Source organism: Chrysemys picta, chromosome 1 (assembly GCF_011386835.1).
Source record: "Chrysemys picta bellii isolate R12L10 chromosome 1, ASM1138683v2, whole genome shotgun sequence".
Taxonomy (NCBI): Eukaryota; Metazoa; Chordata; order Testudines; family Emydidae; genus Chrysemys; species Chrysemys picta.
This window is the reverse complement of record NC_088791.1, coordinates 331,661,929-331,686,827: the sequence shown is the minus strand read 5'-3', so window position 1 is coordinate 331,686,827 and position 24,899 is coordinate 331,661,929. Positions and strand designations below refer to the sequence as shown.

The 24,899-nt window shown below is 40.6% G+C and overlaps 1 protein-coding gene across 12 annotated transcripts in view; it reads left to right on the top strand.

The window, feature by feature from the left end:
• The window catches only part of TMEM135 (transmembrane protein 135), a 378,153-nt gene that overhangs the window by 341,466 nt on the left and 11,788 nt on the right, over window positions 1-24,899 (top strand). For all 12 annotated transcript variants that reach the window (XM_042855993.2, XM_065581687.1, XM_005287516.5 and 9 more), the window contains 5 exons: window positions 10,604-10,645; window positions 11,440-11,586; window positions 16,117-16,186; window positions 23,164-23,331; window positions 24,438-24,501. In XM_042855993.2, the coding sequence (XP_042711927.1) occupies window positions 10,604-10,645; window positions 11,440-11,586; window positions 16,117-16,186; window positions 23,164-23,331; window positions 24,438-24,501 (491 nt within the window). The remainder of the gene's footprint in view (window positions 1-10,603; window positions 10,646-11,439; window positions 11,587-16,116; window positions 16,187-23,163; window positions 23,332-24,437; window positions 24,502-24,899) is intronic.

Genomic DNA, 24,899 nt, shown 5'->3' with positions numbered 1-24,899 from the left:
GAAGGGGCGGAGACTTTGGGGAAGGGGTTGGAATGGGGGCAGGGAAGGGGCGGAGTTGGGCGGGGCCGGGGGCGGGAAAGGGGTGGGGCGGGGGAGGGGGAGGGGCGGAGTTGGGGTGGGGCCGGGGCCCCGTGGAGTGTCCTCTTTTTTCAATGTTCAAATATGGTAACCCTAGTTAAACAGAAATTAAAAGAATGAAATGCCTGCAAGCTGCATGGAAACATCTTAAAAACACCATAATAGAGGCTCAAATTAAACATCTACCCCAAATTAAAAATAACAGTAAGAGGGGCCCCAAAAATGCCACCATGGCTATAACAACAGAGTAAAAGAAACAGCTAGAGGCAAAAAAGCATCCTTTAAAAACCGGTAGTCGAATCCTACTGAGGAAGATAGAAAGGAGCATAAACTCTATCAAGCCAAGTGTAAAAGTATATGTAACTTTAGCACCCTTGTGGCCAAGATGGAGTCTGCTACAGCTCCGGCCAGGAAAAGACACAGGCAGGAATGCAGCAGGGAAAGTCCTTTCCACTGCAGGGGCACCTGTTTCAAATCCCCCAAAGTGAACACACACAGACACCGGAATAGTACGAGAAATATGTATTCACAGTGGGATGAATGGAGAAAAACAACAGAGTCTGAAAGGGCAGACACTGAGCAATGTGTCTGCACTAAGAGTTGGGAAGTTCTGGGCAAAGTTCCAGTCTGGTGGTGAGGCTTCGGTGCTCCTGGTCATCTTTGGTGTGGCACCAGTAAACTTTCCCCAACAAACCCCTCCGGTGCCCTCTTCTGCTGCTCTCTGCAAACCCACACAGAGTGATAACCTCCCCACCTAGCTAGCTATAGCCTCCCTCCTTATTCCTAAGGCAAAGTCACAAGCCCCAGTACTCCCAGCCCCATACAGCTCTGGGTAGCAGTGATACTGGGTCCAGCTCTGGTTTGGCCTTCTCGGGCAATTTCTCCCTGGCACGGTGCTCCTTCTGGCTCCTGTCCTGGGGTGTCCCTGCTCAGCTGCTCTGCACTGACTCTCCTGTCGACATAGCTTCTGCCTCCCGTTGAGGTGGAGTAATTACGTCGATGGGAAAGCGGTAGTGAAGACAAGCCCTAAGGAATTGTCCCGGACTGAGGTATCAATAGAGGAGGTCATTTTGCAATTCAAGCACAATTAAAAGACATTTCGATTTGATTTAAAATATAAAACACGCTCAGCATTTCTAAATTTCAGAAGGAATTTAATTGCGTAACTCTGGAGCAGTAACTAGAACTCAGATGTTTCTTATGGATATGCCAAATGTGAACACAATTATACTGCAGTCATGCTACATAACTACCTGCATCCATGTCCTTTTCATGTATGGAAGAAAAATGAAACAAGATTTCACTACAAAAGTGTTTTTTCTCCTGCTGATAATAGCCCACCTTAATTGATTACTCTCGTTATAGTTGGTATGGCAACACCCATTTTTTCATGTTCTCTGTGCATATATATCTTCTTATTGTATTTTCCACTGCATGCATCCAGTGAAGTAGGTTTTAGCCCATGAAAGCTTATGCTCAAATAAATTTGTTAGTCTCTAAGGTGCCACAAGTACTCTTCGATCTTTTTGAAGATTTCCTTAGTTTGTTCTCTTCTTGCATTTGTACCCCAACTATGCTGCAATATTGACTGCTCTAAGTAAAATTGACAGTTTCAGATCATCTACTTTTGACATCAATGCAGTTAATTTTTTAATCTGAAATTTGAAATATATTTTTGAAAAGTTATGCCTTGTCCACATTATGGGGAAACCTGGAACAATAATCAAGATCTGTTGGTTTCAGAGCATGACTTCAGTTTTCGAATATATATATGTACTTTTTATTTATTTATTTATTTGAAATGAGACTATATTACTGCAGTGTTTTTACATTTTCCTTTAAATCACCGAACTCTCCCTTTCCCCATAGGGTGATGCCAGCTAACATGACATAATTTACATTAAAAATAGTGGATTGGGAAACAAGGTTCTTTTGTTGATGCTATCTTTAATAATTTCCTTCATATTTTTTTCCCAGGACTGGTCTGAGTAGATAAGCCCTTTGGGCAAAGAAAAACTAAATGTATAGTTTACAACTTGAGAAAACTTTTAGGAGAAAAAAGGTTATAGTTTATAAAGCCTTTCTCTGTCATAAAATTGCCCTTGCAGATTTCCTTTCCAGGATCGTGGGTTGTGCTTTATGATCCCAAACCATTTTAAAGCAGTTCATTCTGAATATGGTTATAAAATGCTTGGCTCCTGTAACTGGGAATGGTTATTCTTTACGGCTGTACGAACAGTCTTGGAATAGTCTCCGTCACACTGGGAAGGATTGTCGCCTTTAGGGTTGCCAGCCCCCCAGGATTGTCCTGGAGTCTCCAGGAATTAAAGATTAATCTTTAATTAAAGATTATGTCATATGATGAAACCTCCAGGAATATGTCCAACCAAAATTGGCAATCCTAGGCACCTTCCATGGTAAATGGAGGTGAAGAAGGGTAAGGGAAGGAATTTGCTCACTGAGTTTCTTCTACATCATTCGGGGAAGGGGGAAGCTTCATCCCTCCCTCTGCTGTGGAATGAGTTGCAAGGCCCACCAACAAACCTCACATATCCCTCAGGATCCACAGGAGATCCTGGCATAGTCCATCTGCACAGAGGCACTGTGCAGCAGCTCTGGGAATGTGGTGCACCACACTGTCCAGCTCTGGAACCCAACCTTTTCCCTGTCGCCATGTCTGCGCCTAAACCTGCCTGACTGTGGGAAAGGTTAATAAAGCCCAGGGTATATTCCTATGCCAAACCAATCTCTATAGTGCCATTGGGCAAATGGTGTGCACCACACCAGCACTTCATGGCTGTGCTGCTGCAGTGCGCCTCTACAGAGGCAATGTACCCAGAGCACTTCAGCTTCTGGTAAACAACCTTCCCTGGAAGGTACATAAGAACGGCTATACCGGGTCAGACCAATGGTCCATCTATCCCAGTATCCTATCTTCCAACAGCGGCCAATGCCAGGTGCCCCAGAGGGAATGAACAGAACAGGTAATCATCAAGTGATCCATCCCCTGTCGCCCATTCCCAGATTCTGGCAAACAGGGATTGTGTCCTAGCCTCTGCCCATCCTGGCTAATAGCCATTGAGGGACCTATCCTCCATGAACTTATCTAGATCTTTTTTTAACCCTGTGATAGTCTTGGCCTTCACAACTCCTCTAGCAAAGAGTTCCACAGGTTGACTGTGCGTTGTGTGAAGAAATACTTCCTTTTGTTTGTATTAAACCTGCTGCCTATTAATTTCATTTGGTGACCTCTCGTTCTTGTGTTATGAGAAGGAGTAAATAATACTTCCTTATTTACTTTCTCCACACCAGTCATGATTTTTATAGGAAGCAATGTAAAAATGAAGGACGGGAATTTTTCACAGTCTTAGTAGGTGATAGGACATGGAGAAGGAGTTTGAAGGAAGCAAAGGCTTAGGTTTGATATTAGGCAAGAATTCTTTAATGTGAACAGCAGCTGGTGAGTGGAATATCTTAGTTTCCCTCCCAGAGACTTTGATATGATGTCTGCTCAATGCTTGTAAGACTTATGTTACAATCTGACTTGTCATAAAATGGTGGTTGTCCAGCCAGGATTACAACAGCTCTCCCTGGTTCTTTTTTGGGTAGCATAGATGCTTTCTATCGGTCATATGTATATCAAAGGTGCCTTTCTGCAGGGTACGTAAGCTTTGAGACGATATTCCCCTTGACAAGATATAATTTAATTAGAGAATTGTAGTTGTTATTAACAAGGCCAAAATGATAAAGAAAAAATAGATTATTCCAAAACTTTCTTGCTAAAGCTGCCTAATTAGTAGAGATGGAGTAAAGAAATAGTGTTTGAGTCCAGGTGACATATATTACCTGCTGACTGAACATTAGATATGGTTCATCTTCAGGATAAGTGGCACTGAAATGTTGTAAACTGTTCTCAAAAGATTTGAGCCCCAAATGTCAAAACTTACACATTTTAACCTCTTGGGCCACATTTGGAAATGGATCAGGAAAATAGGCTTGTTATGGTTCTAGATTCCACACAGAATCAAAACCACAAGTGCAGGTTTTGATCCAGGGTTTCAAATCTGAACCCTTCCCTGCCCAAAAATTTGGGTTGTGAGTTCACATTTGAGGTTTGGTTTGGTTTCCATCTCTAATGGTAAGACACTGGAGCAAATTCTTCTCTGACCCATGCTGGTGTAAATCTGGAGCAACTAACTCCATAGAAGTTAGTGGAGTCACTTTGTATTTACATTGGTGTAGCTGAGATGAATCTGGTTCTTGTTACAAAGCTCAGTTGTAGTGAAGGGTCAGTGCAGATTTAATAAAGCTTACGAACACTTGTTATTAGAAATCATGGCTTAACAGCTAAAAGACCTGCTCACACAGTGTGAAAAACACCAGAAAGAGCTATTAAAGTCTGCTTTGGCCTCAGCCTTATCTCCCCAGGCCTGATTGAGAGGCCAGAGAGAGAGGTTGGCTGTACCTTTGTCCATACTTCTCTGATATTTCATTTTGTACAGGATATTTATGGTAAAGATATTATTGGCTTGGAATGAATGGTTTTGAGATGTCATTTGATCCCATTGAGTAATATGTATCTCTTTCAGGTCTTATGGGAGAGTTAAACATTACTGTACATCACTTCCATATTTCAGAGCCATCAAATATACAAGCAGTTCTCAGATGGCTTGCAGTAGAACTAAACTTGGGCTAATAATACCTGTTTACATGCCCACCTCTTTGGGTCAAAATCATTATGGAGGTGGTCCAGACATCCATTATGTCCACTTGAGCTCCAACGTCTCATGGATCATATAGAAACCATTTTTCTCCAGAGCTATTAATTAAAAATCCACCCTTTCACTCCCAATCCATTTGATTCCGATAGGCAAAAAAATAATTGAGCTGGTGGGTGCAAGAGATATTGATAGGATAGGTTAAAAAAAAGAATTGAGGTATTGGGAGTGACAGGAGAAAGGAAAGAGAAACTATAGAGGAAGAAGTTAAAATACTAGTATCAAGGAAAGGAGAGAAAGAGGCTGCAAGTGAGTAGAGGGAGAGAGAAGGAAAAGAGGAGACAGACACAGAAAGCAACTCAGGAAAATGACACATTATATGTTTCAATGGGACATAGTGGAAAGAAGAAAGGAAAGGAAAGATGTTACAACAGAAGCAAGAGAGAGTGTAACCTGCATTTAAAGTGTATAAAATAGGAAGCTGATTGACAATGCATTACAAGAAGTACAGTTCACACTGAAGAGTGGACAACTTTTACTCCTTGAAATTGCAGGGGCTGTGGTTTGTGGGGCATGGCTTCATGGTGTGACAATTTGGGCATTTTCTCCCCTGGCTACTAGGCTTAGTCTTTGGACTGGTAGGTGACACCTACTTTATACGTTAATCCTTCTTAAACGTATTCTGTCACAACCAGTAAATTGTTAGGCCATGGTACTTCTTCCTGCAAAAGAATGAGCTTAATTCCCAAAGAACACAGCCATAATGAAAATCAATGTAGGGAAAGTTGAATTTTCTAATTTACTTTTACCTTGAAGGATAACATAAGTAATTGTGATTTTTCAGTAAATGTGTCATATGTCACATTCTCCCGACAAGTACAGTGGGTGAAACAACAGTAATTAAACTCCTTTCCCCAGCTGACTTCTTGAGCAGAGCATGTCAGTTAATCATAGAGGGTGAGCCTTTAGAAAGGTCTTAGCAAGGAATGCCAATAAAAGAAATTGAAAATATAATAGCAGGCTTTTAGCCCTACAGCTTGGTGAGGAGACCTCTTCCCTTCCCTTCCCCACAAACTGGTTAGAAATTAAGCGTGCCTCTCTCAACAAAATTAGAGTTGGTTCAAGACTTGACTGTTAAGTCTGGCCGAATTTTGCTTCCACACAGGAGAGCTGTGCTAGATTGTGGCAAGAGTTGCTCCCTTTAGGGGAAAGTGTGTGTGTGTGTGTGTGTGTGTGGCCTCAAGTTATATTTTTCTTCAACTGATATTTTGGATAACATGGGCCAGAGTCTCTCCTGTGCCAAGATCTGTTGGGCACAAGAAGTTGGAGGACCCCTTGACTGTTTATGGGGTTGTCACACTCACCCAACTGTAGCCCTGACATAAGTTAGAGTATCCTAAAGCTCCTGCTCCATTCCCTCTCTCTTCTGTCCTGCCCCTGTACTAGAAAGAAACAGTTGGCATAGGAGCTGGCTCATCTGGCTTTTCATGAGTGGAAAATTCACCTCTGGAGGGAAAATTCTCAACCGGCCAGCTGCAGCCAGACTATGTGCCCTTCGTGCTGCTCAGGATGCCCAAAAGATACCAAACTGTGGGGTTGAGAATCTGGCCCAATGGACTTTTAGGGTTGTGAGAAAAGATACTATATGCTGCTTGTATTACTGTTAGCAGTTTAGAACATTGAAATGATTCATAGATTCCAAGGTCAGAGGGACCACTGTGATCATCTAGTCTGATCTCCTGTATAACACGGGTCATAGAACTTTACCAAGATAATTCCTAGAACATATCTTTTAGAAAAATACCCCTGATTTAAAAATTGTCAGTGATGGAGAATCCACCACAACCTTTGGTAAATTGTTCCAATGGCAATTACTCTCTCTGTTAAAAATTTATGCCTATTTTCCAGTCGGAATTTGTCTATCTTCAACTCCCAGCCATTGGATCATGTTATACCTTTCATTGCTAGATTGAAGAGCCCATGGTCAAATATTTGTTCCCCATCTAGGTACTTATACACTGCAATCAAGTCACCCCTTAACCTTCATTTTAAACTAAATAAACCTGAGCTGTAAATAGAACTCCAAATAGAATATCTGTAATATTGCTTATACGCTAAGCCAGTGGTTCTCAACCAGGAGTCCGGGGCCTCCTGGGGGCTGCAAGCAGGTTTCAGGGGGTTTGCCAAGCAAGGGCCAGTGTTAGACTCTCTGGGGCCCATGGGGCTGAAGCCCGGGGCCCTGAACCCTTCCACCTGGGACTGAAGTTGAAGCCTGAGCAAGTTAGCTTCCTGGGGGCCCCTGTGGCATGGGGCCCCAGGCAGTTGCACTGCTTGCTACCCCCTAATGCCAGTCCTTGCTTTTATATGCAGAAAACTAGTTGTTGTGGCTCAGTTGGGCCATAGAGTTTTTTATAGTATGTTGGGGGAGCCTCAGAAAGAAAAAGGTTGAGAACCCCTGCATTAAGCCATATATGTAACTGGTGGTACATTTTGTTTGGAAAGTTTCACATGAATACAATGGTAAATAATAGTGATACCATAACTCTGATAATGACTCTCACACAAACTAATAACTAGGTGGGAATTAATTATCACAGATAGCTAATGAGGATAGGCATTATGAAAGGTTGTACAGAAATGTTTTTAATGTTTCCTAGGGTAATGGATACATTTTAAGCGTTTTGCATTTGAGTAACTTAGATGTCTGGTAGTGTTTTAAGATCAGTGCCGCATTTATTAATTGCTTTCTTTGAGGCGAGTTTAAAAGAAAATTACTAGTGAAACGATGTTGGTCAAGAATTTCCCCAGATCTGTCCCCGCTTGAATAACAGTTGATTAGGGACATCTACTGGTGTAATGATGTAATAATTGTTGCAGCATTTGCAAACAGAAGCTGCAAGATTGAGGCAAAATGACTTTTCAGGGTTGCACTGTAATTACTTTTCTGTTTGTAGAAAACTCTCGAAATGACTGTTTGTGTATTTAAACTTAAATTGCACATTTTATTTGTTTGTATTCTGAGCAAATAAGACTGCCACAAGAAACAATAAAATGAGAAACTAAGGCCCCAATTTTAGTTGATCGTCTACAAGCAGACTGTATGGAACTCCCTGAAGTCAGTAGGGCTTCACACAGTCACCCACATGCAGGATCGGGGCCTAACTCTGGATCCAGGAGTATGTGTTTTTTTTATTAGAGCTGGGTGTCAGGACTCCTGGGTTCCATTCCAAGCTGTACCCAGTGATTTGCTATGTGATTTTGGGTGCAAGCCACCTAACTCTTTGCGTCTCGGATTATCTTTGTAAAACTGGTATAATTATTCTTACCTGCTGTTTCCCACAGGTGTGTTCTGAGTCTTTAAGTTTGTAAAACACTTTAAATCTTCAGCTAAAAGGCTCTATAAATTAAAGGTTTTAGTATTAACGGGTTTTTTTATGCTCTGTAAGGTATCATGAACACCTGTGGTCCTATATAAAATATTATATTTTGGGACACCGGAGCTTTTACAACAGTAACAATATTTGGTTCTGCTTCCCTAATATTGGGTGTAATTATGCTTGCCCATTCATGAGAGCTTTACACATAGTTGAGAATAAATCCCTTTAAATGTGTGTGTGAGTCCTTTCCTTTGTGAAGCAGAAGCATTTCCCAAGGGAACTTAGTGTTTTGACATCTCACCAAGAGCACATGCAGACGCCAGCATAAAGAAAGACTTGTTGATTTGTGAATTTCTTTCTTCAGCTAAATGTATCTAAACATTTTTGCTGACATTCTGTCATCTTGTGTTCAGGCTTGCTGGGATAAAGGGGAAAGACAGCACGAGAAGCCTTTTCCTCCTTATTAGCACATCCAAGAGTTAGGAGGGCAACTGAATGATGGTCTGTGCGGGGTTGTATAACATGTATCCAGTGGTACATAGTCCCAGGGAAGCCTGGTCAGTAATCCAAGCCACTTTCCCATACACATACTGCCATCAGCAACAGGCACTAAATGCTCTACACCTGCTTCTTTCTTGAAGTAGCAGTTACATGTCCTAGGGATGGTGGTGCCCCAAGCTTTCCTGAGGCATCTTGGCCTGTGTGCAGGACCGGCACCAGGCGAGCAAGCTCGTGCTTCGGGTGGCAGATTCCGAGGGGCGGAATTCCGACCACCCTTTTTTTTTTTCTTTTTCTTTTTGGTTTGCCACTCCGGCGGCGCGGAGGAGGGGAGCACCCTGCAGCAAACTCGGCAGGGCAGCCCGTGTCCTTCCCTCCCAGCCGACCGGAGCGGCGCAGAGCCCTCCCGGCAGGCGGCGCAGTGGGAGGGGCCGCGTGGCGAGCGCCCCGCTGAAGCCCAGGCCGCCCCCATTCTTTCTCTCCCCCCTCTCCCTCCCTCCCGCTAGACAGGGCGCGCACTCCGCTGCACGTCTGCAGCACAGGGAGTTCCCCTGTCTCCGGCCCCCCTGCAGGGTTTTTTGTTTGTTTGTTTGTTTTTCCCGCTTTGCTGCTCCAGCCGCCCTGTGGGGTTTTTTTTGTTTTCTTCCTGCTTTGCCGCTCCGGCCGCCCCGCAGGTGGTTTTTCCCCTTTTTTTTTTGCTTCACCGCTCCGGCCCCCTCGCAGTTTTTTTTTGCTTGGGGCGGCAAAAAAGCCAGAGCCGGCCCTGCCTGCGTGGGCAGCATGGCACAAGGACCTTCTGCTCAACCACTGCTACTCTCCCAGCCTTGGCAACTGGCTATCATAATGGCAGGATTTTATCTTTTGTTAGTATAAAATGTATTCTTTAACGGATGGAATAAAATAGCAGCTTTTTTATGTGTTATATATTCTGTCTGGCGTGCACTTTCATCATGATCTATTCCCCTCTGATTTACCGCCCTCTAAAAAGAAAAAAAATACAAATATCTAGAGTAAAAAGTGCTGCTCTTTGCTTCCTTAGCAGCAGGACACTGGTACGCCGATAGTCATCCAGGAAGAATCCGTAGCAGCTGCAGGCTCCAATTGCAGTCAACACACCCATTTCAGAAAACATCAAACTCCTGAAACTCCAGTTGCCAATTAAAACATCAAAGTATTAGAGCAAATCTTACACATTATACCGCAATCAACATTAGCATTTACAAATCTAGGGCCCTTTCTTGCTACCCTTATTCACAAAAGTAGTCTCATACACTCATGGGGAAGGGCTGCAGAACCAGAGCAACTGCCATAAAATTGGCATGCTGTGATTTTAACAGTGGAAGTTTTTTCTAGAGTAAGGAGTGCAGGATTCAGCTCCCATATGAAAGAAGACACTGGCTCTCAAACTTAGAGTATGTTTAAAAAAAAAAAAAAAAGTGTGCAGAACAGTTCTCATCCCTGTCAGTAGGTTTATGTTTTGTCAAGCTTGTTATGAACATTTTTTGTAAAACTAACAAATCTGTGGCCACCTAAGAATTCACGTTGTTACTTCTGTAGACCACGGCCAATATTTGTCTCACGGTCACAGTAGGGGTAGAACCTAGATCTCTCTTCTTTAAAGATCTGCATATCCCTATCAGTTTTGATCAAAGAAGTTTTGATGCAGGAGGTTCTGGGTGTTTTCTGTCCATTGTCTCCAAAGAAATTCCCGAAGGCCATGGTGTGCTTCATGCTGAAAACTGTGTTGTCCCCGTTGACTATAAATTAGTTACACACTTATTTTCCTTTATTGGATTTTGTAACAATCACATCATTATCCCCAAATTATTGTTGTTCTTGGGCAGCTTTACATCAATATTTTATCTCTGAGATTTTATTTTCATTCTATGCAGATTGTCACACAAAACCAAAAGTCTAATTTTTTTGTTTCAGGTGCAAAGATGGCTTGAAAGGATTTACATTCTCTGCACTTAAGTAAGTCTCTAAAAAATCAAACCAGTAGTTTTAGCTCAAATTGACCGTTTTGGGGGAAACGTGTATACTGGAAGCTGCTTTATAGGAGGCCAGAATTTCCTTAAGAGAAACCGTACTCTTGTAAACCCTTCCTGTATTTTGAGACATACTGCATATTTCAAAGAGGCCATAATATAGAATTGTCAGGAAAGGAGAGTTTTCAAATGTGTGACTATTTTCCAAAAAGGGGATTACAATAAATGAATGCAGTGCTAATGCATGGGGGTAGGCGATGTGTGTGAGAGAAGGAGTGTTAAACATTTCCTCTTCCAGAGACAGGAATCTAAATCCCAGCATTCTACTGGGAATAAGCAGAAATCCATTGCTACTGTGTCTTGTCCTGGGTCCTGTATGTTTGTTAATGGTGGTTTATATTTACAAAGCACTCTGGGAATACAGGAGTGGCTCCATTTTACAGGCACCATAGGAGGCATATAGACATAGCATGTCCATATGCAACGCAGTGCATGTTTAAGTCTTGTGTATGTCATATTAGAAACTTGGGTTTTATTCCTAGCTCTGCCAGACATTTCCTTGTGCAACTTCTCTGATCCTGTGTTGCTTTTGGTAAAATGGGAATAATGACACTTGCGTGCCTCCTAAAGTTGGGATCTCAGGCCGTGCTCAAAAGAAGAGCTGAAAGGTGCGGAAAATTATTAACACTACTCTGTGGAATCCACTTTTGAAGATTTTGTTTTTTGATTTGTTTTTAAAGTAAGAAATGTAATTGCCTTGTGTTTTCCTTTTCCTTCCAGGTTTATTGTAGGTAAAGAAGAAATTCCCACACATTCATTTTCACCAGAAGTAGCATTTTCAAAAATAGACAGAAAGATAAAGCACCGGGAAGAAGTATCACGGCGAATGAACATAATTGCTCTAACAAAGAAACTTGTGGACAAAGTGTGAGTCCAAAAAAACCCAAAACAAAACAAAAACAAACCCAAGCCCTAATTGATTCCTTTTTATTTTACTCCGTTTCACACGTGCTCATTCCATTTTATATAACAACAGTGTTTCATGCTATTTTTAATTTGTATTCAAGAGATTTATATTTCTTTTATTGAGTAACAACAATAACAAAGTGGTGAGCTATATTAAAAACAAAGCAAAACAAAGAGAAACCTATTTATTAGCATTAGCTCATATTACTTAAGATATACAATTCACTAACTAGGTAATATAAAAGCAAATAGTATATTTGTTTTAATTTTGGAGCGGTTAGGGTGATATTTAGTACCCAACTAAACACTTCAGTAGCATATAGAGCATATAGTGGCTGGGTACACTATGTCAAATACTTCACAGGGTTTGTGAGATTGTATTGTTAGTTACAAGAAGAGACATGAAACCATAGCAAAACATGTACATGTTGCTGCTATTATGGTTATTAATGTTGTGGTTGTAGTCTAAATTCAGTAGGAGTTGGCACCTAATACTCTTAGATTGCTTTGAAGAATCTCAGATTTTCTTGTTATTAGGCACCCGCAATGTGCTTGATATAATTGTTTGAGGAATCCCTCTCTTCATTTTTTAGTGTTTATTCATAAACATGGCAGCTTTTTTGTACTTTGCTTCTAAATAGATTAGATTTAGTTAATCTGTTTTGTTGATTTCTGATAAAACTTTCCAACTTGCATGTAATTTTTTAGACTATGCAAATTACTGAGGGTAACATTTCAAAACAATTTTTCAAAACTGACCTAGGCATTTAGGAGAATAAGTCCCATTGAAAATCAGTGGAATGTAGACTGCTAAGTGCCTAAGCCACTTTTGAAAATGAGTCTTAGGGTAACATTTTCAAAAGTACCTAAGTCACTTAGGAGCCTAAGTCAAGGAGACTTAATTTTGTAAGTCTCTCAGGCACTTTTGTAAATTTGACCCTAAATGACTTTAACTTCAGTTGTAGATTTAATTATGATAACTGGAATAAAAATGAAATCAGTTCTAAATTATTGGACCCTTGACCAGAGTGCTTTGGTGAGCTCTGTGGGTTTTTTGCCCCTTCCCTTTAAGAATAGCTTAATGACTGACTACTGCTTCATAAATTCTAAGGCCAGAAGAGACCATTGGGATCATTTAGTCTGACCACCTGTATAGCACAGGCCATAGAACTTCTCCAATATAATTCCTAGAGCGTATCCTATAGAAAAACAACCAGTTCTGATTTAAAAATTGTCAGTGATGGAGAATCCACTATCGCCCTTGGTAAATTGTTCCAATGGTTAATTACTCTCACCGTTAAAAATGTGCGCCTTTTTTCCAATCTGAATTTATCTAGCTTCAATTTCTAGCCATTGGATCATGTTATACTTTTCTCTGCTAGATTGAAGAGCCCATTGTTAAATATTTGTTCCCCATCTTTGTATTTATAGACTGTAATCAAGTCACCCCTCTTTGTGAAGCTAAATAGATTGAGCTCCTTGAGTCTATCACTGTAAGACATGATTTCTAATCCTTTAATTCATTCCCATGGCTCTTCTCTGAACCCTCTCCAATTTATCAACATCCCTCTTGAATTGTGGGCACCAGAACTGGATGCAGTATTCCAGCAGCGGTTGCACCAGTGCCGAGTACAGAGGTAACATAACCTCTCTAATTCTACTCGAGATTCCCCTGTTTATGCATCCCAGGATTGCATTAGCCCTTTTGGCCACAGTGTCATACTGGGAGCTCATATTCAGCTGATTATCCATCACGATCCCCAAATCTTTTTCAGGGTTACTACTTCCCAGGATAGAGTCCCCAACCCTGTAAATATGGCCTACGTTCTTTGTCCCTTTGATCCTTACCATAATACTAATTGCTACACGTGGTGCCAGGCCTATATTGAATGACATATGGGGAACACGCCATTTTAAATTTTTGAAAGCAGGCACCGATAACTCGCCATCCACTATTCCAGAGAAATGGGTGGGTGTTTTTAAAACAAAACAAAACATTTGCCTGTCTCCCTTTGTTTCTCTTTGCCTTCTAAATTGCTGTACTTGAACCACTGATCTTTCAAACTGGCCTTGGATAAGCACAGTTCTACCATTCACAAAGGAGTGCACTTTGGGCAGCGTTGTGGCTCTTCTGCCCACGTGGAGGAACGTTCCAGGGGTGCTCTTAAAATCCTCACTGGTTTTCACCTACTGCTTCCTCATCCCATTGGAGGTGAAGTGCTCCAGGAGCAACCTTCAACTATCCCCACTTTGGCAGGGAAGTTCTGGGTCAGCTTCTAGTCCATCCTCTCATCTGCAGCAAAAAACGTTGGGAGAGCCTTAAACCCCTTGTTTTCTCCCATAGACAAAGGTTTTGAAGTGGGGCAGCAAGGCTCCATCATCTACCTGTCCCTTCTTCATTTGGTAACATGGTTGACCTTCCATGTCCCAAATCCAGCATTACTGCAGTATAAGTCTACAGGTGGAGCACTAGCTAAATCTCCAGTGTAATACTTCTGGTGATGGTAAATCAAGCACAGCAGAAGCCTCCTTCCGGGCATCATTTATAGTGAACCCACACAAATAAGAACCCACACAAACTCTCAGCTCCTGTTTATTTACATGGGAGAGAAAGGTGTGCAGCCCCCTTTTTAGGACTAGGTCCTTGTTACGGTATGTTCCTGACAGGCAGTAGAGAAACAGATGTTCTAAGTATTCCGTGTTGTGAAAGGGGTGGTGAAGAGTGCTTATTTCAGAGTGAAAGCCCTTCAAATAGAAAGAAACACTTACCTCCAACATTGAGCTAAGGGATAGCTAGAAGGCCCGTCTCTTTCTTGTTCTTCATATCTATTCTGTTTTAAATACCCCTGACGTGAACTAATTGAAAATAGTGAGGCATGATCACTGCCCCTCTAGCCAAAATGTATTTATTAAATATTAGAAGGCTAAATGATTAACAAATGAGGAGTATACTTCCTTTGGGATTTCCAGATTCCCTCTTCCCATACATTCAAAAACCATTGCATTTTTAATCCTAATACTTTCTCAAGTTTCTCTTCCATATGTTTCCTTTCAGATATAATTGATTCTAAATGTCTGTAACCTGATCACGTTCTCGTTACAATTTTTGCTACATAAACTAACCTTGTGGATGATTTATGGCCAATATACTTTACAATACATGATTCAAAGCTTCCAAGATATTTGACACAGTATATAAATTATGTGATTTATTTTGTATTAAACCACAAATAATTGACTACAAGAAAATATCATTTTTTGGAACTAGTGTGAAATGACTTTCCTTTAATTTTGTGTCATACAAGTCTAATTACTGTAAAGTCCACACACCCCATCCTCCCTAAAATCATCTCCTCTTTATGCTTTGAGCCAAACCCTAATCCCAAGTAAGGGCCACAGAAAATCTGTACCATAGTGGAACAGCTGGACTACACTGCACTGGAATGGTCATGGTTGAGAGAGGCCTCTGCAGTCCCCTCCAGTAGGCCCCAGGGTGGTACAGGGAGAGATTGCAGTATGGCCAGTGGATCCCTGGCCAAAACAGCAGCATCTGTCTAATTTGGGTGAGCGGGGGGAAGCGTGTCAGTGATCATCGGCTGCAGAATGGCCCTGCTACAGCTCTATGGCCTTGGATGGATGATTCATAATTCCTTCCCATTGGCCAAAGTGGGGAATTCATAGGCATAGCACATTTGCCCAAGCTTAGCACGGAAAAGAGGATTGGATCAAAATTCATGTACGTGTACTTCTGAAATACTAAGAAAGTACTGTTTTATTTGTACAGTACTTGGATGGCTTCATAAAAGTACACAATGCCTTACAATTGAATCATAGCAATGTAGGACAGGACTTCAAGAGGTTATCTAATTCAGCCTTCTGGGCAGAGGCAGGACCAATTTTACCTAGACCATCCCTGACAGGTGTTTGTCCAACCTGTTCCAGTGATGGGGATTCCACAACCTCCCTTGGAATCCTCTTCCAGTGCTTAACTACCCTTATAGTTAGGACATTTTCCCTAATATCTAACCTAAACTGACCCTTTGACCGCACTCCTGTCCCTGTTATTTCATTAGTTGTCCCCCGAAATCAGTTGGTTTCCAGGTATGTATGTCTTGCATCTCAAGAAGTGAGGTTCTTACCCACGAAAGCTTATGCTCCCAGTACTTCTGTTAGTCTCAAAGGTGCCACAGGACCCTCTGTTGCTTTTTACAGATTCAGACTAACACGGCTACCCCTCTGATACTCTATGAGTACAAGCTTTCAACATGGTGTGCACCCCCCGATAGTAATTTCATCTAGACCGCATTTCCCTAGTTTGCTTATGAGAATGTCATGTAGGACTGTGTCAAAAGGTGGCATGCAAAATAAATAATGGGGAAATAGCAAGAGACTATTGTATACATTTTTAGCAAGAGAAAGTCTGCAAAATCTCTAGTAGATTACAGTAAAACCAACTTCTAGTTAATATGGATTTCATTGTTTCTTTTGCAGATGCAAACATGGTCCAAGACATAGATGCTGTAAACATTATGAAGATAATTGCATCTCATATTGCATTAAAGTAAGTATGAATCTTGCATTTTTTGTAAACACTCACAGAGACTGGTGAAAATGTATAAAGTTTAGTACAGAAAAAGAATATGTAAGTTACAATCGGCAAATGCAGATTCCATATGTCTTAGCCTCTGAAGTCTGTTGTTTGTCATGCTTTTTCATTATAAAAAGAGTCAGTTATAAGTTTGTGAAAACCATCTTCTGAGCAAGATTCTTTCTTTCTTTCTTTTTCTTTCTTCTTGGAAATACAATTACAATAATCTGAGAACCAAAAGTGAATGGAAAAAAATGGATCAGCAAAAAATAAACTTGTTTAATTACATGAGACCTTCGTAACTGATCCCATTTCCAGCTCCATCCTAAATAAAGCACCTGGAATGTGCTGTGCTGGACAGACAGATCAGCAATGGCACACATACAGCTGTGCATGTCTGGCACAGTGGTGTTTGATTTTGGACTCGCTAGTCTATTAATTTATTTTAAGGGGTAATGGGAGATTGTCCACAGTTGCTGCAGACAGAGAGAGCTGTCTATGTCCAGTGGCATGAATTAGCCTCCTCCACGATATGGACAGTGCATTTTTTCAGAGGAGTACTGTGTGGAGAAGATTGGTACAGGTGGGACCACCTGCTACATAGTCTTAGTTTTGGGTGAAACTTCAGCAGATCTTGATCTTTTAATAATCTACATTTTTTATTTATGGAGAAGTAAAAATTGATTGCTAGGCAGTTTAGCTTTTCCAGATGCTTCTGCTATATTTTATCTTTAAAATGCTTTTTTTCCCCATTAAAAATAGTGCATTCTGTTGGAATTTATCTCTTTTGGTTTTTTAATGGCAAGGCTCGCTACATTAAGATAAAGCTTTAGAGGAGGTATAGTACAATAGTTATTTTCTTATATTTATACAGCTCAGTGTCTTATTCAATATTATTTTGTTACTGCTTTTTTGAACTATGAAATATTTCAGCAAACTTAGTGACAGTGTTAGGCTCTGATTCAACAAAGTATTTAAGTATGTGCTGAAGTTCCATTGAAGTCAGTGGGACGTGAAGTGTTTTGCTGAATAGATCTGGAAATGTGTAATAAAATATTTACAAAATATTCAGGATAATTGTAACTTTTTTTTTTTACTAAAGATAAAGTGACTAAACATAAAAACAACACAACTAGAATATCTAACAGAAAATACCTCTCTCTCTCCCCCCTCTTGCCCCCCTTGGGATGAGAAAAGAGAGAACCACTCAGCACCTGTTTTTTATTATTTTAGCCAGAATTTTCAAAATTGTGTGCCTAATATATAAATTCTATAAAATTCCATGTCTTCAATTGGACTTAACATAGTAGTAATGTTAGCATGTGCATAAGTGTTCGTATGATCAGGGCCTAAGATAAGACAACATATGATTAGCTATTGCATACCTTCATAGTTAAATATAAATGTATACATCTAGGAACAAAGGATGTAGGGCCATACTTACAGGATGTGGGAAGCAGTGACTCTGAAAAAGTTTTGGGAGTCAGGGTGGATAATCAGCTGAACATGAGTTCCCAGTGTAATGCTGTGGCCAAAAGGGCTAATGTGATCTTTGGATGCATAAACAGAAGAATTTTGAGTAGAAGTAGAGAAGTTATTTTACCTCTGTATTTGGCACTGGTGTGACTGCTGCTGGAATACCGTGCCTAGTTCTAGTGTCAACAATTCAAGAAGGATGTTAATAAATTATAGAGGGTTCAGAGAAGACCCAGGAGAATGATTAAAGGATTAGAAAACCTGCCTTACAGTGATAGACTCAAGGAGCTCAATTTATTTAGCTTAACAAACATAAGAACATAAAAATGGCCATACTGGGTCAAACCAATGGTCCATTTAGTCCAGTGTCCTGCTTCCAACAGTGGCCCATGTCAGATGCTTCAGAGGGAGTGAACAGAACAGGGCAATTTATCAAGTGATCCGTCCCTTGTCATCCAGTCCCAGCTTCTGGCAATCAGAGGTTGGGGGACACTCAGAGCATGGGGTTGCATCCCTAACCATCTTGGCTATTAGCCATTGATGGACCTAATCTACATGAATTTATCTGATTCTTTTTTGAACCCAGTTATACTTTTGGCCCTCACAACATCCCTGGCAATGAGTTCCACAGGTTGACTGTGCGTTGCGTGAAGTACTTCCTTATGTTTGTTTTAAATTTGCTGCCTCTTAATTTCATCGGTTGACCCCTGGTTCTTGTGTTATGTGAAGGGGTAAATAATACTTCCCTAGTCACTTTCTCACACAATTCATTGTTGTATAAACCTTTATCATATCCCTCCTTAGTTATCTCTTTTCCAAGCTGAGCAGTCCCAGTCTTTTTAATCTCTCCTGTTCCATACGGCTAATCATTTTTGTTGCCCTTCTCTCTACTGTTTCCAGTTCTAATATATCTTTTCTGAGGTGATGCAACCAGAACTGTATGCAGTGTTCAAGGTGTGGGTGTACCACGGATTTATATATGGCATTATGACATTTTCTGTCTTATTATCTATCCCTTTCCTAATGGTTCCTAACATTCTTTTAGTTTGAGCAGATATTTTCCGAGAACTATCCGTGATGATGCCAAGATCTCTTTCTTGAGTGGTAACAGCTAATTTAGACCCCATCATTTTGTATGTATAGTTGAGATTGTTTTCCAGTGGGCATTACTTTGCACTTACCAACACTGAATTTAATCTGCCATTGTGTTGTCCAGTCACCCAATTTTGTGAGATCCCTTTGTAACTCAGCTTTGGACTTAACTATCTTGTATAATTTTGTATCATCTACAAACTTTTCCACCTCACTGTTTATCCCTTTTTCCAGATCATTTATGCCTATGTTAAACAGCACTGTTCCCATTACAGATCCTTGGGAGACCCTGCTATTTGCCTCCACTGTGAAAACTGACTATTTATTCCAACCCTTTGTTTCCTATCTTTTAACTAGTTATTGATCCATGAGAGGACCTTCCCTCTTATCCCATGACTGCTTCCTTTGCTTAAGAGCTTTTGTTGTGAGACCTTGTCAAAGCCTTTCTGGAAGTCCAAGTGCATTATATTTTCTAGATCATCCTTGTCCATGTTTGTTGACACCCTCAAAGAATAAAGTACTTCATATGTGACTGAAGTTCCCATTGGTCTGAATGGTGGATGTGATATGTATTAAAATATAAGGATGAACTGGAAATTGGGTTAGCACTACTGTATATCTGTAACTCAGTGCACTGAATCTGAGTTCAGGTTACGAGTTCCTCAGGCCAGTAAGGGCTGGTGACTCCATAGCACCCACTTTGTCCTACCCCAGGAGCAGTGTTAATGGATGCTGAAGAAGAGGTCACTCCAATGCAAAGCATGATGAGAGGGAAAAGCAACAAGGAAATAGCAGAGTATCTCATCCACCTATCTCAGGGGTCGGCAACCTATGGCACGCATGCCAAACACGGCACGCAAGCCAATTTTGAATGGCACGCTGCCGAGGTCCCGGCCCTCAGCCCCCTCCACCCACTGCTCTCCCCTGCGGGGGCAGGAGGCAGAAGCTTGGTCCTGTGGCAACCAAGCTTCCCCACACCCCTGCTTCTTCCCCCAGCGTGGTGCTTTCCTGCCCCTCCTCCTCCCCCTCCCTGCGCTGATCAGCTGATGGCCCTTGCGAGGGGGAGCAGAGCTGAGCGGCAGCGTGCTCCCTGCTCCATAGAGGAGGCAGAGAAGAGATAGGGACGGGACCTTGGGGAAGGGGGTGGAATAGGGCATATCCCTTCTAGCCCCCTGCCATGAGCCGCTCAGGGCAGGGGGCTGGGAGCACCCCTACGAGCCGAGCACCCCAGCCGGTCTGTAGGTTTTTAAGGATGGCTAGTTTTCTGATTTTTAGTCTTGAGTTCCTCCAAAGGTCATCTCTGGAAAGGATCAGAAATAGCTCTCTACTGGCAGAATTCTAGCAGGTTTTTGTAATTCTGTTCTTGAATTGATTTTTAATACGAGATTGTTCTGATGAACTACTTACAGCCAAAAGTTTTCCCCTGTATTATATTTTCCCTTTCCATTGAACATCTTGTCTTCCTATTATCATAGTCATGCATACATTACCATCATATTCTCTTTTTTTTCTTTCCTGCTCCATATTTAGACACATATTAGCCAGCTAGTATAACCTGCAGTAGCCTTTTATCGTTATCTTTGATAGCTGGCTAGTGGATCACCTCATTTTCATAAACTTCACTTAGAATTTGAAACAATCTGGGTGTCCTGGCTCTGTAGACTTCTGTGAAGGTTTGTCTAGCCCAACAAAGGCATTTGAAGATCCTTTCCTTTCTCCTTTGATCCACTTGATTCCAGCGGGTAATTTAAAAGAAGATATATGTTAGCCAGCAGTGCGTACCTAAAATGATGAACTTCAGTTTCTCTGTTCCAATGCTGATGATAACAGCAGATGAGCAGTACAGTTTACCTCATAATTGTGGTAGAAGGAAATTAGGAGAATACTCCAGTGGTTACAATCTGTTTAATTATTATTTATTTTATTTCATTATTGTTTCGAGAGATGTGGGATACTATACTGAACAGTTCAATTTGTAAATGATTCTACATTTAATTTGAAAGCAAATTTATAAATAAAATGGATAGATTTAATACTATTTGGATTCATTGCTACAATTTATCTGACTTCTGGTATATTACTGAACTCTGTTTTGAATATATACATTTCTGGAATTGAGTTTTAATACTATCAAGATATTTTCAAATAATCTTTTTAAAAAATTGAACTCCTTAGATGATTTTTGCAGATGTGTAATTTAATTGCACTGCTATTTCTGGCTCTTTGTATCCAAATCATAAAATTTCTGCAAAATAGACAGTTCTTAAGGAAAGGGTTACTATCGAGATTTCAGTGCATATTAATTTCCCTCTTTTGTGTATTGTTTATATTTTTTTCCCCCACTCATTTGCCTGTGATCTGATATCTTTCTGTGGAGAATAAAAGTTATAATTGATGAGCTTGTAATTTACAAAACAGAATTTTGTGTGTGACTACAGGTAATGCAAATCAGCTATAAACTATTTGTAAAATTGTATCCTGATTGCTCACTGAACTAATTATAAAGATTCAGTATTTATATGTCTTGCTACTGTTTGTTGCACATGAGAACTAAGGACCTGATCCTGCAAACCTACACATTTCAGTGGGATTGTTCATGAGTTACTCATGTGCTAGAGTTTGCAGATCGGAACAGCATAATACAATGTCATGTTCTAGTCCATCTGTCCTATGCTTGTGACTATTGTAAAACTTCCTGTAATTTTACATAATCTAAATTCATCTTAAATTTGACATTTTAATTACACAGAAGTCAGAAAATTCAGAATTAAGTTTCATGGAGTAAATTTAATTCTGCCTTGCCCATAAACTTTGAAATAGAGGTTTTTGTTATATGATCATACCTCACAGTGATATAAACTATTTAGAAAATATGAGATAAAAGTGCCCATAGGATATAATTTACTTAGCTTTTAAAGCCAAATGCGAGGAGACATAGGAGCTATTTCATGCATCTGGTTCCTGCCTCTTCACTAGCAACAGAATGCACTAATACCGTCCGTCCGCCCGCTTCCAAACATTGTTATTTAACTGTTGTCCCCCACTTACTTTGTTTCATAAACAGTTTCACAAGTAACAAGTTATGGAATATTATTGTTGCAAAAAATCGGTGTTGCTGAATGATGTTTAACCAGAATATAGCTTTGGGACTCTTTAATCATACAGGGATTAAAATGTCCTGTATGATGCACAGATTTTTAATTTCTGAATTGGACAGATTGCTAATTCCAGTCCTCTGCCCAATGGTTTTACAAACAAATAACAGAAACCTTGAACATTTGGAACATCCCACTCAAAGGCCTGCTTAATTCAGTAAGAATGTACTACCAGGGCTCAGCACATGATGTTCAGATACTTTCAAATGAAATGTCTTCGAACCAAAAAAGCATTTTCTGCTCTTTGGAGAGAGAGAGAGAAATACCTAGATTTATGCTTTAAAATAAACTGTTCTTAAATTATCAAACTGTTAAAAGAAAAAGAAAAAAGAGGCCTCTCAATAATTTTCCTAAAGGCTGAATCTTTTTTTCCCTCACACTTGGATGATTTTTTTTTTTTAAATGAGCAGATAGATTTCTTCAGACTTTTCAGAGATGATCACCTGTGGGCTAATAATAAGCATAAGAAGCTTTTGAGAAAATTACAAGAAACAGAAAAAGAAAAGATTTTAGAACGAAAGAACCAACCCAATCTGAGTTATGGCACTTTACAAAACAAACTCTGAGACATATCAGCCTTTCAGGGTGGAGCAGTAGGAAAAATTTCATATGAGCCTGTGTTTATCTTTTTTAACAGTTCTGCACATGATCTCTTCTGGGTTTGCACTTTCTTCACAGCAGACTTTGCAAAGCCTCCAGGTCGGTTGTCTGTTGAGAGAACCTGGGCATGTGCCGAGGAGTCAGTGTCACTGTCTAATTCACACATTTTCTGAAAGGACTTTATTTTGTTATGGGCTTTTTCCCTCCCTCAGCACTTCTTCCAGATGTTTGAGTATGTGGCGTATTTTCTTCACCACATTGCTTTCCTTTCCATACCCAATTGTGGTTGAAGGCTGGGAGAGAATAATCTGGAAATTAAGCCATCAGGACTGTTTCAAGGAACAGAATTTTGGAGTAGAGATAGTGTGTGTCCTTTGAGGCCTTTTAAATATCCATTTAAATTAAAAGAAAGGCAGTCAGTCTAGGATTCTATTTCCTTAGTTATTTTACAGGGACGTTAGTTCAAAAAGCTAGTTTCAAGTTCCAAGAAGGGAGGGTACATTTCAAATAATGTCAACAAAGTGGGCTTTTAAAATCCTGCATTTCAAAAATAAGCTACTAGTGCACTCATGTAGCTCATGGTTTTTGGGTTCTTTTTAAGTTGCTGTTTCTTAACTTTTCCTCCAGGGCTTCATTAGAATGTTTAGTGTTGGTTACCTGATCCAGTGTTGCCTTCGAATCCCATCAGCGTTCAGGCATCTCTTTACAAAACCTTCACGGCTGCTTTCTCTATTCTATAACAAGGAAAACTTCCAGCTTGGAGCTTTTCTGGGATCTTTTGTCAGTATATACAAAGTAAGTGTAAAAACATTGAAAACTACGTATAATTTATTTATGTTGATTTTGAAAATAACAAAAAAAAGCCCCCATCTTTACTTAAACATTCTGACACTGTACAGACCCTCGGCCCACAACAAAGTCTAGCTGTAATCAAATCATAAATGTCAAGCCAGTGCCATTCTCCCCACGAGTGCTCAAAAAACAGATGAGGTTTGCAGTATGTCCTGAAAGTGAGCAGATTTGAGCTTTTTGGAAGATATACTTTTGCCAAACACAAGTTATGCTTCAGTCGAAGACAAATTTGGGGGCTCAATACAAGAGTAACTAGGTGAAAGTTAATGGCCTGTGCTGTATAGGAGGTAAGGCTAGATCAGGGATCGGCAACCTTTGGCACGCAGCTCGCCAGGGTAAGCACCCTGGCGGGCCAGGCTGGTTTGTTTACCTGCCGCATCCGCAGGTTCAACCAATCGCGGCTCCCACCCACCTTGTCTCTCGTATTCTGGAACCAACATGGCAACAACAACACTGCAATTCTATTAGGACTTTTAGCTATTTGCAAAATTTTAAAGTTGCTCTTTAAGTTACTGGGATTTATCAAAACATCGTGGGCCTGTTGGGTGGACACATGAGGAATTGGGGTGGGGGTGTTCTGGCCCTTGTGGAGATCAACCAAAGTCACCCTCCTCTACCCCTCCCATCCTCTTTGGCTACTCTTGTTCCTCACAGCTGAGTGGGGTAGGGAAGGGATCGATCAGCAAATTAAGCTGCTACAAATATGTGGACAGTGATCAGACAGCAGGTGGATTTTCCCCTCTCCCTTCAGAGTAAGTTTAAGGTTGGTTTGATTGATCACACAGTATATGCTCCCGAATGTTGAGAAAATTTTGTTTGCTCTTAATATAAAATACATTAAGTGCACCCAGGAACTCCAGTGATGGGTGCCTTATAAATGGGTATAGTAGCAGTAGGGACAATTGTCAATGAGGTGGTTGTTGATCCATAATGAATATCTTATGTAGATATTTATGAATTATTATTGGGTTATACTGTGATGTAACCAAACTAATAACATTTTAAATAAAGCACTAACTGAGGCTATTGTATTTCCCCCACAAATGCAGGGTACTAGTTGCTTCCTGCGCTGGGTACGAAACCTGGATGATGAACTTCATGCTCTTATAGCGGGTAAGTCCATGAGAAAAAGTGGATAGTGCCCATCTCAGTAATATTGTCTTTAAATTTAAAATGTTGGATTAAATACATAAATATAAACATGCTACTGTTGCTTAGCCAGAGGGAAGGGCTGAGTCTCTAGCATCAGCTCTAAAACATCTAGACTTACTGGAACCACAGGTTCAAATCCTTATGGGGGGGAGGGGTGCGTATGAAACGGACTTTCTTCCTTCTAAAGGACATAACCTGAGTCCCAGGAGATCTAATGAAGGAAGCCTTTAAAACCCAAGGTGCTCTGTTCCCTGTGTGGCCATTAAAGATTGCATGACACTTTGTAAGAATAGGGGCTTGTCCCCAGTATCTTTAACCAAATTTCCCCCTCCCCTTGTACAATGTGCTGTGCATAGATT